Consider the following 25,196-nt stretch of genomic DNA (forward strand, 5'->3'; position numbering starts at 1 on the left):
TCCCTCCATTAACTTCCATTATTTGGGGACTTTTGGGCCTTATGTTCACAAAGTTCTGCTCACATTTCCAGTATTTTCTGTGGCATGTACACAAACAGATTGACAAGGTATTAAAAAGAAAGTGATGTATTGCTCTAGGAATTTCAGCATCATTGTATTTTGAAATATACTACAATATTAAACTTGTTTATTGCAATTAATTTCTTAATTCGTTTACAGTATACAATCATACACAATATTCAACATTCTATGTTGTATACATAGCACACACAATTCCTGTAGATGTTATACAACACATTATTTTCCAATTATGATGAGAAGGAAGAAGGAACTTAGAATCATGACAACCCGAGAAAGAAATAATTGTACTAATTAATGGGTGGAAGCTTAACGAATTCCTGAAGCAAACTGCCGATATTCACTTCCCCATCCCTCATAAAAAAAGACAGAGATAATGGGCTGGGTTTACATGTTGTACTGGAAACACCAAGGCCTTCCAAAGGAACAGGGAGAAACTAGAGCAGGAAATCCACTCTCTATTTCCGAACAGATTCTACTCTGGTAACAGAAAGCGGGCCATGCACAAAGCAAATAATGAAAACCCAAACTCAGGTGTCCATTGAATCACATTGCACAGGATGCACAAAACCCATTTTCACTCTATGAATAGTCTTAGCATGCAGTAAGTGTTCTATGACTTTACAGTTGAGGCACAAATGCTTGTGAAAACAAAGCAAGGTGTGTAAAAATGTCAAGGAATCCATTCCTCTTTAAAATTTGGCAAAAAAAGTGCATGCCTGTTCAGTTGGAGTAAAATAAAATCCATGCTTGCAGTTTCAGTAGATATGCAAATATAACTCTAAGTCATATCATTGCAGTTCATTACTATTTAATCACTTTCACAAGTTAAAATTAACATGGGGTGGGAGTCTGCAAATACATAGTTCAATTAACAACCCCAAAACAACACTAAAAGATTTGCTTTGATATGGAATTATTTTTGTTTTCTTTCCTTAAATAACTGCATATTTGAGGGGCATTAAAAGCAGTGAGTGAGATTAAATGAATGATTTTTTTAAAATATAGTAAAATATGGTGAAGTAAACACTTAGCACCACTGGAATAAAGGGGATTGCACCTTCTCAATAGCAATTGGAAAGAGACAATAAATATTCCTGCAAATGATGCTCACATCCCATGAATAAGTGAACAAAAGTCTAACATCTATCACTGGGAAAGCATTGGAATCCATTATTAAACAGGTAGTAGCATGACATTTTGAAAATAAACACAGAATCGACCAAAGACAACATGAGTTAAGGAAGGGAAATTGCAGGTTTACAAATTTATTAAACTTATTTGAACTTTTAACAAAGCTGAGTGGATAAAAAGCAACCTGCAGATGAATTTCAACAGGCATTCAATAACGAACCACATAAAAGGTTACTGCACAGGATAAACACTCATGGTGTTGGGAATTCTATATTAGCATGGATAGAGAATTGATTGAGTTCCAGGAAATGGAGAATTGGGATAAACTGGGCATTTTCACATTGACAGAGTAACTGCAAAGTATCACAGACATTAATGTTAGGGCTGAAACCAGCTATAATCTGTATTTATGACTTGGCCAAAGGGACAGAATGGAATGTAGTCAAATACAACTATGGTAATGTCAGGGAGGAAAGCAAATTGTCAGGAGGATACAAACAGCTGCATTTTAAAGATCCTCATGAGGCAGGAAGAGGGGTGGGGGCTGGTAGTGCAGGACATCTCCAGGCATTACACAAACGCTAGCAGGCAGAGGTGCAACTTTGCTGCTTCTCCATGAAGATGGGCAGTCTAATCACCATAATATGGGGCTAATTGGGACAATTAAGTGGGGCCAATAGCATTTTGGTCAAGTCAGGGAACCTCCCAAGCACATGGATGTGAGATTGCTCGCTGAGCTGGAAGGTTCGTTTTCAGACATTGTCACTTTTTTTTATTTGAAAAAATATACTTTATTCATAAGATGTACAAAACAATAAAAAATATGTATACACCTACCCAGTCATGCAAGCCGCTCCGGGTTACCCAGGGGGTACGTACACCAACTAAAGAAAAAAAAAACAAAGAAGAAAAAAAAACAAAGCAAAGAAAATACCCCGGCAGTCGTCACCCCGCACAGTCCCAGTTGTCCCCCTGACCAGTTGGGGAAGGCGCCAGCTGGGCCCAGTTACCAGATAGGGCCCTTTTTTTCTATTCTGGACGAGGGGTTTCATACTGTGGTCTTTCCCCACTGCGCCTTGGCGGCGGCCGCCCCAAGCTTTAGTGCGTCCCTCAGCACGTAGTCCTGGACCTTGGAGTGCGCCAGTCTGCAACATTTGGTCGGGGTCAGTTCTTTCAGCTGGCAGACCAGCAAGTTGCGGGCAGACCAAAGAGCGTCTTTCACCGCATTGATGGTCCTCCAGGTGCAGTTTATGTTGGTCTCTGTGTGCGTCCCGGGAAACAGTCCATAGAGCACGGAGTCCCGCGTCACAGACCTGCTTGGGACGAACCTCGACAAATACCACTCCATCCCCCTCCACACCTCCTGCGCATAGGCACACTCCAGAAGGAGGTGATTGACAGTCTCATCCCCCCTGCAGCCACCTCGAGGGTAGCGTGCGGTGGTGCAGCGATTCCGGGCATGCATAAAGGATCTCACGGGCAGAGCCCCTCTCACCGCCAGCCAACCAATGTCCTTGTGCTTGTTTGAAAGTTCTGGCGATGAGGCATTCTGCCAAACGACTTTGGCAGTCTGCGTGGGGAACCACACGACGGGATCCACCCTTTCCTTTTCCCGAAGGGTCTGGAGGATACTACGTGCTGACCACTGCCTAACGGCCTTGTGATCAAAGGTGTTTCCTTTCAAAAATTTCTCCACGAAGGACAGGTGGTACGGAACGGTCCAACTACTCGGAGCGTTCCGCGGCAACGAGGCCAGGCCCATCCTTCGCAACACCAGGGACAGATAGAACCTCAGTAAGTAGTGACACTTGGTGTTTGCGTACTGAGGATCTACGCACAGCTTGATGCAGCCGCACACAAAGGTAGCCGTCAGGGCGAGGGTGGCGTTCGGTACACCCTTTCCCCCATTTTCCAGGTCTTTGTACATGGTGTCCCTGCGGACCCGGTCCATCCTCAACCGCCAAATGAAGTGGAAGATGGCTCGGGTGACCGCAGCGGCGCTGGTCAGGGAATAGGCCAGGCCTGCGCCACATACAACAGAACCGAAAGCCCCTCGCACCTGACAACCAGATTCTTACCAGCGATGGAGAGGGACCGGAGCATCCACCTGCCCAGCTTCAGCTTCAAGTCTTAGTGCACGCCCCAGCTCCACCAAACCAAACACCCAGCACCTTCAGGTAGTCTGTCCTGACGGTGAAGGGGATGAAGGAGCGGTCGTCCCAGTTCCCGAAGAACATGACCTCGCTCTTACCCCTATTGACTTTGGCACCCGAGGCCAGTTCAAACTAGCCGCAGATGTCCAACAGCCTACTCACCGACCGACGATCGGTGCAGAAGACGGCGACATCATCCATGTACAGGGAGGTCTTGACCTGAAGGCCTCCGCTGCCTGGGATAGTCACGCCCTTCAGGCTCACGTCCTTCCTGATGGAGGCGGCGAAGGGCTCCACACAGCACACGAACAAGGCAGGAGAGAGCGGGCAGCCCTGCCTGACTCCAGATCTGAAGGGAAAACTGTCCGATTCCCACCCGTTGATCGAGACTGCGCTAACGATGTTGGCGTAGAGCAGCCGGATCCAATTGCGGATGCCCTCCCCGAACCCCAATTTGGAGAGGACGTCCCTCATTTAAACATGAGACCCTGTCGAAGGCCTTCTCCTGGTCCAGGCTGATGAGGCAGGTGTCCACCCGCCTGTCCTGTACGTAGGCGATCGTATCCCTGATCAGCGCGAGGCTCTCAGCGATCTTCCTGCCCGGCACAGCACAGGTTTGGTCAGGGTGAATCACCGACTCCAGGACAGACCTGACCCGGTTGGCTATGACCTTGGCCAGGATTTTGTAGTCCACGTTCAATAGTGAAATGGGACGCCAATTCTTAATTTCTTCCCTCTCCCCCTTCCTCTTGTAAATGAGGGGGATGATGCCCTTCTTCATGGACTTGCACATTTCCCCTGCCCGAAGCGCACTATCGTACACCTCCTGCAGGTCCTGGCCAACCAGGCCCCACAGAGCGGAATACAGCTCGACCGGTAAACTGTCGCTCCTGGGATTCCTATTCCTCTCCAAGGACTTGAGGGCTCTGGCCAGCTCGTCCAGAGATATCGGCCGGTCCAGCCACTCCCTTGTGCCGTTGTCTAAGACCTCCGTGATAGACGACAGGAACGACTCGGAGGCTGTGCTGTCCGTGGGCTTTGTGTCGTACAGTCCGGCAGAGAAGGATCTGCTGATCCTCAAAAATGTCGGGCCGAGACGACGTCACCTAGCTGTCGTCCTCCTTCAGCTGGCTAAGCACAGAGCTCTCTTTGTGCACCTTCTGAAAGAAGAAACGCGAGCACGTCTCGTCCTGCTCCATGGAGCAGACCCTGGACCAGAAGATTAGCATGGAGGCCTCCGCGGCGAAGAGCGAGGCTAGCTGGCCCCTCACCTCGCGGAGGTCCTCTGTGACATCGACCCCCATCAACTGCAGAAGGAGCAGGTTCTGCACCCTTTTCTGGAGTCGCGACAGCTTTTCCCGCCTCTCTCTCGTCTTCCGACCACCGTTGAGGACAAAGAACCTCTTGATGTTCTCCTTCACCGTCTCCCACCAGTCGCCCGGAGACTCAAAGAGGGGTTTCATGGTTCTCCAAGCGGCGTACTCCCTCTTAAGCTCCTCGACGTTCTCTGGGGTCAACAGAGTCGTGTTGAGCTTCCAAGTCCCCTTGCCGGCCGGCTGGTCGTCCTGTAAGTGACAGTCGGCCAGCAGGAGGCAGTGGTCAGAGAGGAACACTGGCTCGACACCGGTGGACCTGACTGAGAATGTCCGTGACACAAACAGGAAGTCTATCCTTGAGTGAATAGACCCGTCCGGCCGCGACCAGGTGTACCTCCGCTGCGCTCCGTCTGCAGGGGTGCTGAAGACGTCGAGCAGCTTGGTGTCTTTCACTATGCCCATCAGGAATCTGGACGTGACGTCCAGTTGACTCCCCCCACCCGCTGTCCCCACGCCGGATCTTCCATCTGCATTGATGATGCAGTTGATGTCTCCGCCTAGGATGACTGGCCTGGACGTAGCCAGCAGGGGTGGAAACCGCTGCAGGATGGCCAACCGCTCATTCCGTACCGCTGGGGCGTACACGTTGATCAGCCTCAGGGGAGCGTTCCTGTAGGTGATGTCAGCCACTAGGAGGCGCCCCCCCACCACCTCCTGAACTTGAGATGGTGAAGTCGCGCCCCCGCAGCAGAATAGCCAGGCCCGAGGAGCGACAGTCATTACCCCCAGACCAAATCGAAGGTCCACAGGTCCAGGCGCCGGACCATTTCCCCTACCTGCCAAGATGCAGTATCCCGCACTCCTGCAGAAACAGGAGGTCCGCCTTCATGGTCGTCAGGTAGGCCAACGTGGATACACATCTTGCGGTGGACTTGACACTGCGCACATTAATGCTCGCAACTCATACCCCCATTGTGGGCAGTGACCGCAGTACCCTCCCCAAGTCCAAGGTCCAGCCCCTCCATCTGTCCCTTCATGCCCATTGCCCGGGCTTACTGCTGGACGCTCTCCGGGCTCAGGAAACCATCCGTGCTGCCTTCCGGGTGGCATCCCCCTGTCAGGGGTGCGGAGGCAGGAGGGTCCGGCTCTGGGTCAGGCTGGGGACGTGCTGTCTCCTCCCTCCCGCCTGGATGTTCCGGGGGGCCCTCCAGTGTCCCAGCGGCACTTGACTGGGTGTCAGAGGGACCCTCAGGACGCCTCCCGTCATCTGGAAGCGTGGTGCTGCTTTCCTTCTCCCTCCAGATCTTTAACTTCTGCTTTGGGCGGGCCCTCTCCGAATCCCCCTCGTCAGAGGAGCTGCTATAGCCCCCCTGTAGCTGCCTCTTCCCGCCTGATGGTTGCGGTTCCTGGGCCCGTCGACGCACCTTCCTCCTCGGTTTCCGGACCGTCGTCCACTCCCCTGGGTCGCCTGTCACTGCCTCCGTCAACTCCGGGTTGTCGGGTGGGGGCAGAGCCTGCAGGGGCGCTTTGTTGGCCTTGGACCCATCCTGCGGGGCTGGGCCCTCCTGCACGACCTGGCCGTCCTGCACATTACTGGGGTCCTTGCTGGGCCCTGGTGCTTTCCTTTCCTCCGGGGGGGCTGGCCCCGCGTTGCCCCTGCCGGCGACCTGGGCGTAGGTGGTCCCCCGCTGCGGGCATGCCCTATAGAGGTGGCCTGCTTCCCCGCAAAGGTTGCAGCTTTTCTCTCGTGGGCAATCCTTTGCAAGGTGTCCCTCCTCCCTGCAGATGGTGGCTTTGCAGTCGGCCACCACGTGACCTCACCTACCACAGGCATGGCAGACTTTAGGTTGCCCTGCATAGGTCAGGTAGCCCTTGCTCCCGCCGATCGCGAAGCTGGACGGTGCGTGTACGATGTTCCCATCCGTGCCCATCCTCAGCATCACCTTGACCTGCCTCTTACTGGTCCAGATGCCAAAGGGGTCCATGATGTCAGTTAGGTCCCCTTCCACCTTCACGTACCTTCCGAGGAAGGTCAGGACATCAACTGCTGACACATGCGGGTTGTACATGTGTACAGTCACCATACGGCTCCTCTGTGCTGGCATCACGAACAGCGGGACAGCGGTCAATACAGAGAGGGGGCCTCACCTCCTTTCTCCTTGAAAACCTCCAGGAAGCGCTCGCAAAGCTTGGCACTCCTGAAGGTTACATCGTAAAAACCTCCTCCAGGGAAATCCTGCAGGCAGTAAATGTCCGCAGCAGCGAACCCACAACAGTCCAACAGGACCCTCTTCACGAAGAAGGTGCGGTCCACAGGTGCACCTTCATCCACCTTCTTTACGGAAACACGGATGGTGTTCCGGACCCCCTGACCTGGGGCATGAGCACTTGCCGCAGCCATCGTTGCAGGTTGGCTGCTCCCCTGAACCAGTGTTAGGCCAAAGCCAGCATTAAGATCCACCGGTTGCAAGGGTGCACAGCCAACCCGACGTCCTCCTTTCACCTCCAAGACAGCACTCTCGTCCTCTCAGTCCACAAGAGAGTGGGTCTTTATTTTGTTCCAGATGTAAGCTGGTTCACTTAGCTGGAAGGTTAGTTTTCAGACGTTTCGTCACCATTCTAGGTAACATCATCAGTGAGCCTCCGACAAAGTGCTGGTGTTATGTCCCGCTTTCTATTTATCTGCTTGGGTTTCCTTGGGTTGGTGATGTCATTTCCTGTGTTGGTGATGTCATTTCCTGATCTTTTTCTCAGGGGATGGTAGATTGGGACAACACATCCATCCGAGGACAAGCCAAACAGAGACACGCACGAGAATTCCTAGAAGCATGGCATTCCAACCGGAATTCCATCAACAAACACATTGATTTGGAGCCAATCTACCATCCCCTGAGAAAAAGAACAGGAAATGACATCACCAACACAGGAAATGACATCACCAACCCAAGGAAACTCAACACGAGCGCTTCGTTGGAGGCTCACTGATGATGTTACCTAGAATGGTGACGAAACATCTGGGGACAAACCTTACAGCTCAGTGAACCAGCTTACATCTCGAACACAATAAAGACCCACTCTCTTGTGGACTGAGAGGACGAGAGTGCTGTCTTGGAGGTGAAAGGAGGACGTCGGGTTGGCTGTGCACCCTTGCGACCAGTGGATCTTAATGCTGGCTTCGGCCTAACGCTGGTTCAGGGGAGCAGCCAACCTGCAACGATGGCTGCGGCAAGTGCTCGTGCCTCAGGTCAGGGGGTCCGGAACACCATCCGTGTTTCTGTAAAGAAGGTGGATGAAGGTGCACCTGTGGACCGCACCTTCTTCGTGAAGAGGGTCCTGTTGGACTGTTGTGGGTTTGCTGCTGCGGACATTTACTGCCTGCAGGATTTCCCCGGAGGAGGTTTTTACAATGTGACCTTCCGGAGTGCCAAGCTTTGCGAGCGCTTCCTGGAGGTTTTCAAGGAGAAAGGAGGTGAGGGCCCCCTCTCTGTATTGACCGCTGTCCCGCTGTTTGTGATACCAGCGCAGAGGAGCCGTATGGTGACTGTACACATGTACAACCCGCATGTGCCAGCAGTTGATGTCCTGACCTTCCTCGGAAGGTATGTGAAGGTGGAAGGGGACCTAACTGACATGGTGGACCCCTTTGGCATCTGGACGAGTAAGAGGCAGGTCAAGGTGACGCTGAGGATGGGCGCAGACAGGAATGTCGCACACCCACCGTCCAGCTTCGCGATCGGCGGGAGCAGGGGCTACCTGACCTATGCAGGGCAACCTAAAGTCTGCCATGCCTGTGGTAGGTCAGGTCACATGGCGGCCGACTGCAAAGCCACCATCTGCAGGAACTGCGGGGAGGAGGGACACCTTGCAAAGGATTGCCCACGAGAGAGAAGCTGCAACCTTTGCGGGGAAGCGGGCCACTTCTATAGGGCATGCCCGCGGCGGGGTACCACCTACGCCCAGGTCGCCGGCAGGGGAAATGCGGGGCCAGCCCCCCCGGAGGAGAGGAAGGCACCAGGGCCCAGCAAGGACCCCACTAATGTGCAGGAGGGCCAGGCCGTGCAGGAGGGCCCAGCCCTGCAGGATGGGCCCGAGGCCAGCAAAGCACCCCTGCAGGCACCGATCCCCCCCGACAACCCGGAGCCAATGGAGGCGGCGACAGGCGACCGAGGGGAGTGGACTACAGTCCGGAAAGCGAGGAGGAAGGTGCGTCGACGGGCCCAGGAGCCGCAACAATCAGGAGGGAAGAGACAGCTACAGGGGGGCTATAAGAGCTCCTCTGACGAGGAGGATACGGAGAGGGCCCACCCGAAGCAGAAGTTAAAGGTCTCGAGGGGGAAGGAAAGCAGCACCCCGCTTCCAGGTGACGGGAGGCGTCCGGAGGCTCACTCCGACACCCAGTCAAGTGCCGCTGGAGCACTGGAGGGCCCCCCCGAACTTCCAGGCGGGAAGGAGGAAACAGCACGTCCCCAGCCTGATCCGGAGCCGGACCCTCCTGCCTCCGCACCCCTGACGGGAGGATGCCACCCGGAAGGCAGCACAGACGGTTTCCTGAGCCCAGAGAGCGTCCAGCAGTTAGCCCGGGCAATGGGCATGAAGGGACAGATGGAGGGGCTGGACCTTGGACTTGGGGAGGGTACTGCGGTCACTGCCCACAATGGGGGTACGAATTGCGAGCATTAATGTGCGCAGCGTCAAGTCAACCGCGAGATGTGTGTCCACATTGGCCTACCTGACCACCATCAAGGCGGACCTCCTGTTTCTGCAGGAGTGCGGGATACCGCACCTCGGCAGGTACGGGAAATGGTCCGGCGCCTGGACCTGTGGGCCTTCGATCTGGTCGGGGGGTAACGACTGTCGCTCCTCGGGCCTGGCTATTCTGCTGCGGGGGCACAACTTCACCATCTCTCAGGTTCAGGAGGTGGTGGGGGGGCGCCTCCTAGTGGCTGACATCACCTACAGGAACACTCCCCTGAGGCTGATCAACGTGTACGCCCCAGCGGTACGGAGTGAGGGGTTGGCCGTCCTGCAGCGGCTCCCACCCCTGCTGGCTACGTCCAGGCCGGTCATCCTAGGCGGAGACTTCAACTGCATCATTGATGCAGATGGAAGATCCGGCGTGGGGACAGTGGGTGGGGGGATTCAACTGGACGTCACGTCCAGATTCCTGATGGGCACGGTGAAGGACGCCAAGCTGCTCGACGTCTTCAGCACCCCTGCAGACGGAGCGCAGCAGAGGTACACCTGGTCGCGGCCAGACGGGTCTATCCGCTCAAGGATTGACTTCCTGTTTGTGTCAGGGACGTTCTCGGTCAGGTCCACCGGCGTTGAGCTGGTGTTCTTCTCTGACCATTGCCTCCTGTTGGCCGACTGTCACTTACAGGACGACCAGCCGGCCGGCAAGGGGATGTGGAAGCTCAACACGACTCTGTTGACCCCAGAGAACGTCGAGGAGCTTAAGAGGGAGTACACCGGTTGGAGGACCGTGAAACCCCTCTTTGAGTCTCCAGGCGACTGGTGGGAGATGGTGAAGGAGAACATCAAGAGGTTCTTTGTCCTCACGGGTGTTCAGAAGGCAAGAGAGAGGCGAGGAAAGCTGTCGCGACTCCAGAAAAGGGTGCAGAACCTGCTCCTTCTGCAGTTGATGGGGGTCGATGTCACGGAGGACCTCCGCGAGGTGAGGGGCCAGCAAGCCTCGCTCTTCGCCGCGGAGGCCTCCAGGATAATCTTCCGGTCCAGGGTCCGCTCTGTGGAGCAGGACGAGACGTGCTCGCGTTTCTTCTTTCAGAAGGTGCACAAAGAGAGCTCTGTGCTTAGCCGGCTGAAGGAGGACGACGGCTCGGTGACGTCGTCTCGGCCCGACGTTTTGAGGATCAGCAGATCCTTCTATGCCGGACTGTACGACATGAAGCCCACGGACAGCACGGCCTCCGAGTCGTTCCTGTCGTCTATCACGGAGGTCTTAGATGACGGCACGAGGGAGTGGCTGGACCGGCCAATATCCCTGGACGAGCTGGCCAGAGCCCTCAAGTCCTTGCAGAGGAATAGGACTCCCGGAAGTGATGGCTTACCGGTCGAGCTGTATTCTGCTCTGTGGTGCCTGGACGGCCAGGACCTGCTGGAGGTGTACGATAGTGCGCTTCGGGCAGGGGAAATGTGCAAGTCCATGAGGAAGGGCATCATCACCCTCATTTACAAGAGGAAGGGGGAGAGGGAAGAAATTAAGAATTGGCGTCCCATTTCACTTTTGAACGTGGACTACAAAATCCTGGCCAAGGTCATTGCCAACCGGGTCAGGTCTGTCCTGGAGTCGGTGATTCACCCTGACCAAACCTGTGCTGTGCCGGGCAGGAAGATCGCTGAGAGCCTCGCGCTCATCAGGGATACGATCGCCTACGTACAGGACAGGCGGGTGGACACCTGCCTCATCAGCCTGGACCAGGAGAAGGCCTTCGACAGGGTCTCTCATGCTTACATGAGGGACGTCCTCTCCAAATTGGGGTTCAGGGAGGGCATCCGCAATTGGATCCGGCTGCTCTACGCCAACATCGTTCGCGCAGTCTCGATCAACGGGTGGGAATCAGACAGTTTTCCTGTTAGATCTGGAGTCAGGCAGGGCTGCCCGCTCTCTCCTGCCTTGTTCGTGTGCTGTGTGGAGCCCTTCGCCGCCTCCATCAGGAAGGACGTGAGCCTGAAGGGCGTGACTATCCCAGGCAGCGGAGGCCTTCAGGTCAAGACCTCCCTGTACATGGATGATGTCGCCGTCTTCTGCACCGATCGTCGGTCGGTGAGTAGGCTGTTGGACATCTGCGGCTAGTTTGAACTGGCCTCGGGTGCCAAAGTCAATAGGGGTAAGAGCGAGGTCATGTTCTTCGGGAACTGGGACGACCGCTCCTTCATCCCCTTCACCGTCAGGACAGACTACCTGAAGGTGCTGGGTGTTTGGTTTGGTGGAGCTGGGGCATGCACTAAGACTTGGGAGGAGCGTATCTCCAAATTTAAGCAGAAGCTGGGCAGGTGGACGCTCCGGTCCCTCTCCATCGCAGGTAAGAACCTGGTTGTCAGGTGCGAGGGGCTTTCGGTACTGTTGTATGTGGCGCAGGCCTGGCCTATTACCTGGACCTGCGCCGCTGCGGTCACCCGGGCCATCTTCCACTTCATTTGGGGGTCGAGGATGGACCGGGTCCGCAGAGATACCATGTACAAAGACCTGGGAAATGGGGGAAAGGGTGTACCGAACGCCACCCTCGCCCTGACGGCTACCTTTGTGTGTGGCTGCATCAAGCTGTGCGTAGATCCTCAGTACGCAAACACCAAGTGTCACTACTTACTGAGGTTCTACCTGTCCCCGGTGTTGCGAAGGATGGGCCTGGCCTCGTTGCCGCGGAACGCTCCGAGTAGTTGGACCGTTCCGTATCACCTGTCCTTCGTGGAGAAATTTTTGAAAGGAAACACCTTTGACAACAAGGCCGTCAGGCAGTGGTCAGCACGTAGTATCCTCCAGACCCTTCGGGAAAAGGAGAGGGTGGATCCCGTCGTGTGGTTCCCCACGCAGACTGCCAAAGTCGTTTGGCAGAACTTTCAAACAAGCACAAGGACATTGCTTGGCTGGCGGTGGAGGGGCTCTGCCAGTGAGATCCTTTATGCATGCCCGGAATCTCTGCACCACCGCACGCTGCCCTCGAGGTGGCTGCGGGGGGGACGAGACTGTTGATCACCTCCTTCTGGAGTGTGCCTATGCGCAGGAGGTCTGGAGGGGGATGCAGTGGTATTTGTCGAGGTTCGTCCCGAGCAGCTCCGTGACGCGGGACTCCGTGCTCTACGGGCTGTTTCCGGGGACGCACACCGAGACCAACATCAACTGCGCCTGGAGGACCATCAATGCGGTGAAAGACGCTCTTTGGTCTGCCCGCAACTTGCTGGTCTGCCAGCTGAAAGAACTGCCCCCGACCGAGTGTTGCAGACTGGCGCACTCCAAGGTCCAGGGCTACGTGCTGAGGGACGCGCTAAAGCTTGGGGCAGCCGCCGCCAAGGCGCGGTGGGGAAAGACCACCGTGTGAGCCCCCTCGTCCAGAAAAGGGAAAAGAATCCTATCTGGTAACTGGGCCCAGCTGGCGCCTTCCCCAACTGGTCAGGGGGCCAAAAGGGACTGTGCGGGGTGACGACTGCCGGGGCGGTTTCTTTGCTTTGTTTTTTTTTCTCTGTTTTTGTTTTTTTTTTCCCTTTAGTTGGTGTACGTACCCCCTGGGTAACCCGGAGTGGCTTGCATGACTGGGTAGGTGTATAAATGTTTTATTTTTTGTACATTCTATGAATAAAGTATATTTTTTTCAAATAAAAAAAAAGTGACGAAACATCTGGGAACAAACCTTCAACCTCAGTGAACCAGCTTACATCTGGAACAAAATAAAGACCCACTCTCTTGTGGTGCGAGAGGAGGAGAGTGTTGTGTTGGAGGTGAAAGGAGGACGTCGGGTTGGCTGTGCGCCCTTGCAACCAGTGGATCTTAATGCTGGCTTCGGCCTAACGCTGGTTCAGGGGAGCAGCCAACCTGCAATGATGGCTGCGGCAAGTGCTCGTGCCCCAGGTCCGGGGGTCTGGAACACCATCCGTGTTTCTGTAAAGAAGGTGGATGAAGGTGCACCTGTGGACCGCACCTTCTTCGTGAAGAGGGTCCTGTTGGACTGTTGCGGGTCCGCTGCTGCGGACACTTACAGCCTACAGGATTTCCCCGGAAGAGGTTTTTACGATGTGACCTTCAGGAGTGCCAAGCTTTGCGAGCGCTTCCTGGACGTTTTCAAGGAGAAAGGAGGTGAGGGCCCCCTCTCTGTACTGACCGCTGTCCCGCTGTTTGTGATACCAGCGCAGAGGAGCCGTATGGTGACTGTCCACATGCACAACTCGCATGTGCCAGCAGTTGATGTCCTGACTTTCCTTGGACAGTACGTGAAGGTGGAAGCGGACCTAACTGATAGCATGGACCCCTTTGGCATCTGGACCAGTAAGAGGCAGGTCAAGGTGACGCTGAGGATGGGCGCGGACGGGAACATCGTACACCCACCGTCCAGCTTTGCGATCGGCGGGAGCAAGGGCTACCTGACCTATGCAGGGCAACCTAAAGTCTGCCATGCCTGTGGTAGGTGAGGTCACGTGGTGGCCGACTGCAAAGCCACCATCTGCAGGGAGGAGGGACACCTTGCAAAGGATTGCCCACAAGAAAAAGAAATGCAACCTTTGCGGGGAAGCGGGCCACATCTATAGGGCATGCCCGCAGCGGGGGACCATCTACGCCCAGGTCGCCAGCAGGGGAAATGCGGGGCCAGCGCCCCCGGAGGAGAGGAAAGCACCAGCGCCCAGCAAGGACCCCAGTAATGTGCAGGAGGGCCAGGTCGTGCAGGAGGGCCCAGCCCCGCAGGACGGATCCGAGGCCAGCAAAGCGCCCCTGCAGGCTCTGGACCCCCCCCCCCATCCCCCCCCGACCCCCGACAACCCGGAGTTGATGGAGGCGGTGACAGGCGACCCAGGGGAGTGGACAACGGCCCGTAAAGCGAAGAGGAAGGTGCGTCAGGGGGCCCAGGAACCGCAACCATCAGGTGGGACGAGGCAGCTACAGGGGGGCTATAACAGCTCCTCTGACGAGGGGGATTCGGAAAGGGCCCGCCCGAAGCAGAAGATAAAGATCTCAAGGGAGAAGGAAAGCAGCACCACGCTTCCAGGTGACGGGAGGTGTCCTGTGGCTCCCTCCGACACCCAGTCAAGTGCCGCTGGGGCACTGGAGGGCCCCCCGGAACTTCCAAGTGGGAAGGAGGAAACAGCGCGTCCCCAGCCTGACCCAGAGCCGGACTCTCCTGCCTCCGTACCCCTGACAGGGGGATGCCACCCGGAAGGCAACACTGAGAGTTTCCTCAGCCCGGATAGCATCCAGCAGTTAGCCCGGGCAATGGGCATGAAGGGACAGATGGAGGGGCTGGACCTTGGACTTGGGGAGGGTACTGCGGTCACTGCCCACAATGGGGGTATAAGTTGCGAGCATTAATGTGCGCAGCGTCAAGTCAACCGCGAGATGTGTATCCACGTTGGCCTACCTGACCACCATGAAGGCGGACCTCCTGTTTCTGCAGGAGTGCGGGATACTGCACCTCGGCAGGTACGGGAAATGGTCCGGCGCCAGGACCTGTGGGCCTTCGATCTGGTCGGGGCGGTAATGACTGTCGCTCCTCGGGCCTGGCTATTCTGCTGCGGGGGCACGACTTCACCATCTCTCAAGTTTCAGGAGGTGGTGGGGGGGGCGCCTCCTAGTGGCTGACGTCACCTACAGGAACGCTCCCCTGAGGCTAATCAATGTGTACGCCCCAGCGGTACGGAGTGAGCGGTTGGCCGTCCTGCAGCGGCTTCCACCCCTGCTGGCTACGTCCCGGCCGGTCATCCTGGGTGGAGACTTCAATTACATCATCGATGCAGATGGAAGATCCGGCGTGGGGACAGCGGGTGGGGGGAGTCAACTGGATGTCACGTCCAGATTCCTGATCGGCACGGTGAAGGACGCCAAGCTGCTCGACGTCTTCAGCACCCCTGCAGACGGAGCAGCGGAGGTACACCTGGTCGCGGACGGACGGGTCTATCCGCTCAAGGATAGACTTCCTGTTTGTGTCATGGGCGTTCTCAGTCAGGTCCACTGGCGTCGAGCCAGTGTTCTTTTCTGACCACTGCCTCCTGCTGGCCGACTGTCACTTACAGGACGACCAGCCGGCCGGCAAGGGGACTTGGAAGCTCACCACGACTCTGTTGACCCCAGAGAACGTCGAGGAGCTTAAGAGGGAGTACGCCGCTTGGAGAACCGTGAAACCCCTCTTTGAGTCTCCGGGCGACTGGTGGGAGACGGTGAAGGAGAACATCAAGAGGTTCTTTGTCCTCAAGGGTGCTCAGAAGGCGAGAGAAAGGCGGGGAAAGCTGTCGCGACCCCAGAAAAGGGTGCAGAACCTGCTCCTTCTGCAGTTGATGGGGGTCGATGTCACAGAGGAACTCCATGAGGTGAGGGGCCAGCAAGCCTCGCTCTTCGCTGCGGAGGCCTCCAGGATAATCTTCTGGTCCAGGGTCTGCTCCATGGAGCAGGTCGAGAAGTGCTCGCGTTTCTTCGTTCAGAAGGTGCACAAAGAGAACTCTGTGCTTAGCCAGCTGAAGGAGGACGACGGCTCGGTGACATTGTGTCGGCCCGACATTTTGAGGATCAGCAGATCTTTCTATGCTGGACTGTACGACACAAAGCCCACGGACAGCACGGCCTCCGAGTCGTTCCTGTCGTCTATCACGGAGGTCTTAGACAACGGCACGAGGGAGTGGCTGGACCGGCCGATATCTCTGGACGAGCTGGCCAGAGCCCTCAAGTCCTTGCAGAGGAATAGGAATCCCGGAAGCGACGGCTTACCGGTCGAGCTGTATTCCGCTCTGTGGGACCTTGTCGGCCAGGGCCTGCTGGAGGTGTACGATAGTGCGCTTCGGGCAGGGGAAATGTGCAAGTCCATGAGGAGGGCATCATCACCCTCATTTCCAAGAGGAAGGGGGAGAGGGAAGAAATTAAGAATTGGCGTCCCATTTCACTATTGAACGTGGACTACAAAATCCTGGCCAAGGTCATAGCCAACCGGGTCAGGTCTGTCCTGGAGTCGGTGATTCACCCTGACCAAACCTGTGCTGTGCCGGGCAGGAAGATCGCTGAGAGCCTCGCGCTGATCAGGGATACGATCGCCTACGTACAGGACAGGCAGGTGGACACCTGCCTCATCAGCCTGGACCAGGAGAAGGCCTTCGACAGGGTCCCTCATGCTTACATGAGGGACGTCCTCTCCAAATTTGGGGTTCGGGGAGGGCATCCGCAATTGGATCCGGCTGCTCTACGCCAACATCGTTAGCGCAGTCTCAATCATCCGGTGGATATCAGACAGTTTTCCTGTCAGATCTGGAGTCAGGCAGGGCTGCCCGCTCTCTCCTGCCTTGTTCGTGTGCTGTGTGGAGCCCTTCGCCGCATCCATCAGGAAGGACGTGAGCCTGAAGGACGTAACTATCCCAGGCAGCGGAGGCCTTCAGGTCAAGACCTCCATGTACATGGACGACGTCACCGTCTTCTGCACCGATCAGCCGGTGAGTAGACTGTTGGACATCTGCGGCCAGTTTGAACTGGACACGGGTGCCAAAGTCATTAGGGGTAAGAGCGAGGTCATGTTCTTCGGGAACTAGGACGACCGTTCCTTCATCCCCTTCACCGTCAGGACAGACTACCTGAAGGTGCTGGGTGTTTGGTTTGGTGGAGCTGGGGCATGCACTAAGACTTGGGAGGAGCGTATCATCAAATTGAAGCAGAAGCTGGGCAGGTGGATGCTCCGGTCCCTCTCCCTCGCGGATAAGAACCTGGTTGTCTGGTGCGAGGGGCTTTCGGTACTGTTGTATGTGGCGCAGGCCTGGCCTATTCCCTGGACCTGCGCCGCTGTGGTCACCCGGGCCATCTTCCACTTCATTTGGGGGTCGAGGATGGACCGGGTCCGCAGGGACACCATGTACAAAGACCTGGAAAATGGGGGAAAGGGCATACCCAACGCCACCCTCGCCCTTTGTGTGCGGCTGCATCAAGCTGTGCGTAAATCCTCAGTACGCAAACACCAAGTGTCGCTACTTACTGAGGTTCTACCTGTCCCCGGTGTTGCGAAGGATGGGCCTGGCCTCGTTGCCGCGGAACGCTCCGAGTAGTTGGACCGTTCCGTACCACCTGTCCTTCGTGGAGAAATTTTTGAAAGGAAACACCTTTGACCACAAGGCCGTCAGGCAGTGGTCAGCACGTAGTATCCTCCAGACCCTTCAGGAAAAGGAAAGGGTGGATCCCGTCGTGTGGTTCCCCACCCAGACTGCCAAAGTCGTTTGGCAGAATGCCTCATTGCCAGAACTTTCAAACAAGCACAAGGACATTGCTTGGCTAGCGGTGAGAGGGGCTCTGCCAGTGAGATCCTTTATGCATGCCCGGAATCTCTGCGCCACCGCACGCTGCCCTCGAGGTGGCTGCGGGGGGGACGAGACTGTCGATCACCTCCTTCTGGAGTGTGCCTATGCGCAGGAGGTCTGGAGGGGGATGCAGTGGTATTTGTCGAGGTTCGTCCTAAGCAGCTCCGTGACGCGGGACTCCGTGCTCTACGGGCTGTTTCCCGGGACGCTCACCGAGACCAACATCAACTGCACCCGGAGGACCATCGATGCGGTGAAAGATGCTCTTTGGTCTGCCAGCTGAAAGAACTGACCCCAACCGAGTGTTGCAGACTGACGCACTCCAAGGTCCAGGACTACGTGCTGAGGGACGCGCTAAAGCTTGGAGCAGCTGCCGCCAAGGTGCGGTGGGGAAAGACCACACGGTATGAAACCCCTCGTCCACAATAGAAAAAAGGGCCCTATCTGGTAACTGGGCCCAGCTGGCGCCTTCCCCAACTGGTCAGGGTGCCAACTGGGACTGTGCGGGGTGACGACTGCCGGGGTATTTTCTTTGCTTTGTTTCTTTTTCTTCTTTGTTTGTTTTTTTTTTCCTTTAGTTGATGTATGTACCCTCTGGGTAACCGGGAGCGGCTTGCATTACTGGGTAGGTGCATAAACATGTTTTTTTTTGTACATCTTATGAATAAAGTATATTTTTTCAAATTTAAAAAAAAGTGATGAAACGTCTGAAAACGAACCTTCCACCTCAGCGAGCAATCTCACATCTGGAACCTCCACGAGCTACACGTTCTCAAAACTCGCTAGTCCCTAGCACATTGCCAAATGGCCAGCTTCATTTGTGGTGGCATTCCACCTGACATTCCAGGGTGAGGATTCAGGCCCAATGATTCCATCCCAAAAATGGTCATAAATCAAACCGTGTAGGAGAGGCCTTTTGGCCCCTTGAGTGTCCCATTTTGTTCCTTTGTTCAAGTCAAGAACAGGAAAGGGATGGTCCAAACACTCCACTCAGTAGTCTTTTTCCCTCAAGCAAGGAATACTGTGGTAACTCACCTCCTGACTCCTCAAAGCCTATCCACCATCTACAAGGCACAACTCAGGAGTGTGATGGAATACTTCCCACTTGCCTCGATCGGCGCAGTCCCAACAACACTCAAAAAGATTGAAAGAATTCAGGACAAAGCAGCCTGCTTGATTAGCTGTACCTCCACAAGCATTCATTCCCTTCACCACTGATGCTCAGTAGCAGCAGTGTGTACTATCTCGAGGATGCACTGCAGAAATTTACCATAGATCCCCAGACAGCACCTTCCAAACCCACAACCACTTCCACTAGAAGGGCAGCAGATACATGGGTACACCAGCATCATCAAGTTCCCCTCCAAGCCACTCACCATCATGACTTGGAGGTATATCATCATTCCTTTACTGCCAGTGGGTCAAAATTCTGGAATTCCCTCCCATGGCACCGTGGCTCAACCTATGGCAGGTGGACTGGGGCAGTTCAAAAAGGCAGCTCAGCACCACCTTCTCAAGAGCAACAAAGGAAGGGCAATAAATGCTGGCCGGCCAGCAACACCCACAACCCACGAATAAATAAACTAAACTCTCATCACCCTGAATTTATTGTTATACAGTTATTTAGCTGGATGTACTGTGACATAATGCTGTTGAGGCTCAAAGCTGCCAGCCTACTAATTGTCCTAACAGGATGTGAGCACATCCACGATCGTCAAACAATGGTCCTGAAGGCAACCAGTGAACAGGACACTGCTGGTAAAGTATCCAAGCAATTCTAAATTTTGTAAGTGTGGGTAAGCATCATGAAGTTGGCAGCAAAATTCAGTCCAAACAGTCTAAGCAACATGTTAGACGGTGTAGGTTACATGGGTTAGGTGAGTGGACAAAGATTTGACAGATGGGGTTTAATGAGAGAAAAGTTGAGGTTATATATGATAGAAGTCTTGAGAAGCAGATAATTATTAAAATAGCCATCTCAAAATGTTGCAGGTCAGAGCGATCTGAATATCAGTGACTATCAAATTAGACACAAAGGTTAGCATGCAGGTACGGTGAATAATAAGCAAGGTAAATCACCTTTGTTGCAATTGCACAAACTTTTGGTGAGACAATACTTATAGTAGTGTTTACAAATTGGATATCCTCGCTTAAACACTATGTGTTGTTCAGAGGAGCTTTATCAGGTTCATTCCGAAAAGAAAGAATTGTCTTGTGCGGAAAGGTTAAGCTGATAATCATTGATCTTATCGAAAAAAATATACGAAGTGGGTCTGATAAGAGTAAATGCTCAGAGGATGTTTCCCCTCTTAGGGAAATTTAGAATACTGGAACAGAGATTTACAATTAAAAAATCCTCCAATTCAGATGGAAATGATTCTTCTTTTAGAAAATCAATATCTTTTGAAATTCTCTATCCTTGAAATCTGTATTGGGTGTCAATTTTTTGATTTAAACCAGAATTAGACAGATATTTGGACCATTGACAAGCAAAGGACTATGGATGGAATCACAAGAAGTTGAAATCAAGATAAACTGTGATCATCTTAACTGATACAACAGACTCATTGCACCAAATGTCCTTTCCTTCTCCTATTTCTTACAGTCTTACACATATTGGAAGCAAAATATATGAATACACAGAGTCTTGTTCAACACAGATTAAAATTGACAAGGACTCACACTGCATCTGTTTCAACTTAAAACAGGCAGCAGCTATTTTGACTAATTCTTCAGGGCAATGCCTTGAACAATTTGTGTCAGCCTGCCTGGTTTAAATTTAAACAAAACTTGGCAGTAAATGGCAAGTCATCAATTACATGCTGACTTCATGGCAAGATTACTATCTTAATCAGAATTCACCTGGTAATCAATCAGCATTTTTTCTCACAAGTTATATAACAGTGTTCCTTCTTACACTGGTAATTCTGAAAATGTCCTGATAAGTGTCCTGATGGAAAACTTTAACAAACTGTTTTATTTTCTGCAATACTCAAGTTTTGTTCTGGCAGATGACTACCCAATAATTCTATTATCCCAACAATGTTAATCCAATTTTTATAAAATGCTTTTAAGATTAAAATAAACTTGACTACTCTCCACTTATCCTGATGAAAAAAAATTCATTTCCTGATTAAAAATAATTATTCATTTTACTATTTCCTATCACATCACTTTCAAATTTCTACCATGTCCTTCAATCCACTGAGACTTATAAAGAGCATACATCAGGCAGTATACTTCAAAAAATACCTGAGTTACTGCAATTTAAAAACTTTAGTCTCAGTAAATTTCAAATAATTCATAGCTAGATCACCTTCAGGAACACTTTCTGCATTTTTAATTCCTCATTTCTCTGTCAAACCTGGTAATTGGGTTGTAATGCCTAAAATAATCCAAAGAGAAGATCATCTCTGCCTTTTTGTCATCCCTAATAAAACAGCAATATTAAAGAAATTGTGCCCTTTTCGATACAATCAACAAGGAAGATACATCACTAATTAAAGTCACCAGCATTAAGACAGGTAGATTAGATTAGGTACCATACAGTGTGGAAACAAGTCCACACCGCCCCTTGAAGCATCCCACCCAGGCCCATTCACCTATAATCCACACACCCCTGAACACTATGGGCAATTTAGAATGGCCAATCCACCTAGCCTGCACATCTTTGGACTGTGGGAGGAAACCGGAGCACCCGGAGGAAACCCACGCAGACACGGAGAGAATGTGCAAACTCCGCAAAGACAGTTGCCCGAGGCTGGAATCGAACCCAGGTCCCTGGAGCTGTGAGGCTGCAGTGCTAACCAGTGAGCCACTGAGCCCATTCCTTAACAGCAAAGAAGAAATATAAATTCAAAACTTTTGCCAGCACTATTTATTAAAAGACCTAAGCACAATGAATAGGAATATCCCATAAGGGTCACATATCTCACACTGTACTGAGAATGCATGATAAACATTCTGATTGAAGTAATAACATATCTTAAGTAGTGAGTACGCTATTGACACAATGACTAACCACTTTCTGACACAATACCAAGTCAGGTATAAGATGTGAATACAAGCAAGGTTATGACTTTGTCGGATAGAAGAGTGAAATGTGAATCTTAGCTTCCCAAAGTACATACAGCAAAAATCAAATTTTAGATAGTCGTCACTGCTTTTCCAAAATATAAACTGATTGGCTGTTTAAGAAAAGACTTTCAGGGGATACAGACTCCAGTGACTGACCCCACATTCTCTGCACATTCCTAATTACCTCTGAGAGGGAGGCAGATGACTGCCATTGCCCATGCGGTGCAGATACATCGCCAGTACTTTTACGAAGAGAGCACCAGGATTTTAACAGTGAGGGAACGACGATGTGGTTTCAAATCAGACAAGTGCAGGAAACCTACAGGCACCAGTGTTTCCACCCATGTGCTGCCCTTTCCATTCTGAGTGGTAGAAGCCAACAGGTTTGGAAGAGACTGTCGAAAGAGTCTGAACAAGTTGCTGTGATTGTTATGGTACTGTGTGTTGGTGATGGAAGAAATGAATGCTGATGGTGGTGAATGGGGCAATAATAAAGCAGGCTGCTCTGCCTTGGATGGTGTCAAGTTTCTCAAAATGCTGTTGGAGCTGCAGTCATGTAAACAAGTGGGGAGTGTTCCATCAGACTCTTATTTTGTGCTTTGTTGACGGTGGACATATTTGTGAAGTCAGAAGATGGGTTATCTGCCACGGTATTCCCAGAATTTGGCCTGCTCTTGTAGCCACAGTATTTATGTAACTGGTTCACAGCAACACAGAATATTAATGGGAGCAGTTCACCATTGAAGGTCAAAAGGATTTAGTTAGATTCTCCCATGTTAGTAATGGTGATTTATTGGCATTTTCTCAGTGTAAATATTGCGTGCCATTTATGAAGTCCCAATAATGTCCAGATCCTGCATCTGAGGAATTACAAATGTTATTCAACATTCTGCAGTCATCACTGAACATCCAGCCACCACCTTTCCCTCTAACAATGTTTTCTGCTGTACACACCCAAAGCAGTGTGTGGCAGCAGCTTCTGGAAGTGGAAGCAGATGCATTGGCAAAATGATTGGCCCATGTGGAACATCCCAGAAACTGCCAATTTAGAGGGAATACTGATTGCCCACTACTGACTTTATCTTGGTGGGACAGTGATTGAAGCAGCAGCTGAAAGTGGTTTGGCCTCGGGTATTACCAGAGGAACTCCTGCTCAGATGTCCTGGGCTGAGATCATTAATCTCCAACAATCACAACCATCTTCCCTTGTTTTAAGTGTGATTCCAGCAGTGGGGAGTTTAGCAACTCTCCATACACCACCACCCTGGCCTTCCCACTGACTTCATTCTTGAATCAAATTGGCATCTTTCATGACGGGGACCTCAGGAGGAGCTCAAGATGGATCATACAGATGGTACTTCTCATCTATAATAGTCACAAATACTTCAGCCTTGTCTATTGCATACTCCACAAATGTTCAGGATGGGTACCATCACTTACAAAAGTTATGACAGGACTTCGAAGCTTTGATCTGATCTGATAGTTGATTTGTCACTTCTGCGTATTAGTTGAAACTTCCAATTTTTGGCACATGAATAGTCTTGTGTCGTAGCTATAGGAGGCTGATGCCTCATCTTTAGATACATCACGTGTTGCTTCTGTCTTGGTCCCCTGCGCTCTTCACTGATTGCAGGTCGATTCCCCAGTTTAACAGGAACAGTACTGAGAATGTCCATGTTAAGGCGGCACAGGAAATCTCCTTCAACACTGTACTCCATGCACCAACACCACTCGTGGACTTGCCCTGCTTGTGGGACAAAACATAGCGGAGGGCGGTAATCATGGAATCCAGGACATTGGCTGCAAGAGTGGTTCAGCAACACAGTTTTATCAGATTGTTGCTCGACTGTGTTGTCATTGATGCATGTAAAACAGTTACAAAAATTAAAATCAAAAATGGGAATTTTCTCCGACACGCTGAAAGGTGTAGCTCAGGTATATACTGTCTAGAGTCATAATTTGAAATGTTCATTTTGAACATGTTGAGACTAATAAATACATGTTGATTTTCCTGTAAGATTTTCAACATTGAATTCTCGGAAACAATTGCACGGCTCATTTTAGTCTCCTTTGTTGATACCAGAATAAACTTCATGTTAGAAATATTAGCATTACATCTGCCTTTGTAATGATGAGCCATTGAGAATTTCCATTTTGATGATAATATTAATATATTAGCATCGATAATTTAGTGCAATTAATGCCTTATAATCATCAATTTTCTTTCACAAATTTTCAATCTTCAAATTGCTAGTTTTTTTGAAATTCATTTTATGGGAATGTGGGCACCACTGGCTGGCCAGCATTTATTGCCCATTCCTAGTTGCCCTTGAGAAGGTGGTGGTGAGCTGCTTCTTGAATCATTGCAGTCCACCTCCTGTAGGTCGATCCACAAAGGGATTAGGGAGGGAATTCCAGGATTTGGACCCAGGACAGTGAAGTGATAGGCTTAAGCTCACCTATACCTACATCACATGAGTGTAAACGAAATCCACAAGTAATCACAGTTTCCAGCCCTATCCCTGTTTAAAGATTTATTTTGCTTCCTCATACCTTGTGCTATAAAATCTAAATTAAGATTCTGGAATATATGGCACAAAATATCTGTTAAAAGTCAATGGTTCATATATTTGTTCAACAATGCAACCATGTGTAACACTTCGCTGAAGTTGCTTTAATTGCTGCAAGTAGTCGAAGGGTCAAAAATATACTCTCCAATATTATTGCGATTAAAAGAAAATAGATATTGGTAGTATTCTAATCCAGATTTTAAACAACAAAATATTGCAATTATTTCATTCAGCACCAGGCCTGTGCCATAGTAACAGAAATCCATCAACATGGAAGTGCAATGCAGACAGTGTGAACTGATTATAGCTCTTGCTGCTTGCAGTTCTACAAAACTAATGGGATTAAAGTAATTAATAAAGCCTTGGTCCAGAACAGCCATACAAAAACTCAGAACAGCCCTCAAAGCATATGTCATTAATCATTCATTTCACTGTTAGTAGCACTTGTACAACTGTTACATGCAGAGTGAAATCAGAGGAAAAGAACAAGCAAGCTGAGAGAACCATGCAGTGATGACAGACCTTTGGACGGAGGTCCATCTTTTGGTCAGAAGACATAACGTAAGCGGCCTGTGTGTAGGCATAGCTTTTGTAGCGTTTAGAAGGTGAAGGTGTGCGAACATGGACTGTGATCTGAAAAGGGGAAATTGGGAGAAGCACACAAACATTGTGGAAAGGGTATCAACAAGTACAGAAATATGAAAAACAAATTTAAGCCAAGTGCAAGAAATCTTAGCAACATAAGAATTCTCCACGACAATACGACTCACAACCAATGGTCATCCTTATCGGAAAAAAAAGCAGAATTCCAAACATGAATGAAAGGTGCGCTGAAAATTCCTCTGTCACCACCATCAAAATCAGGAGACTATTCACATCAG

The 25,196-nt window shown here is 51.7% G+C and overlaps 1 protein-coding gene across 11 annotated transcripts in view; it reads right to left on the bottom strand.

Moving 5' to 3' along the window:
* Window positions 1–25,196, bottom strand: part of dmd (dystrophin) — a 1,835,475-nt gene that overhangs the window by 1,186,226 nt on the left and 624,053 nt on the right. For 9 of the 11 annotated variants that reach the window (XM_059650343.1, XM_048540566.2, XM_048540567.2 and 6 more), the window contains one exon: window positions 24,838–24,948. The exons of the other annotated variants lie outside the window; for them this stretch is intronic. In XM_059650343.1, the coding sequence (XP_059506326.1) occupies window positions 24,838–24,948 (111 nt within the window). The remainder of the gene's footprint in view (window positions 1–24,837; window positions 24,949–25,196) is intronic. 11 annotated transcript variants of the gene reach the window in all.

Source organism: Stegostoma tigrinum, chromosome 12 (assembly GCF_030684315.1).
Source record: "Stegostoma tigrinum isolate sSteTig4 chromosome 12, sSteTig4.hap1, whole genome shotgun sequence".
Taxonomy (NCBI): Eukaryota; Metazoa; Chordata; class Chondrichthyes; order Orectolobiformes; family Stegostomatidae; genus Stegostoma; species Stegostoma tigrinum.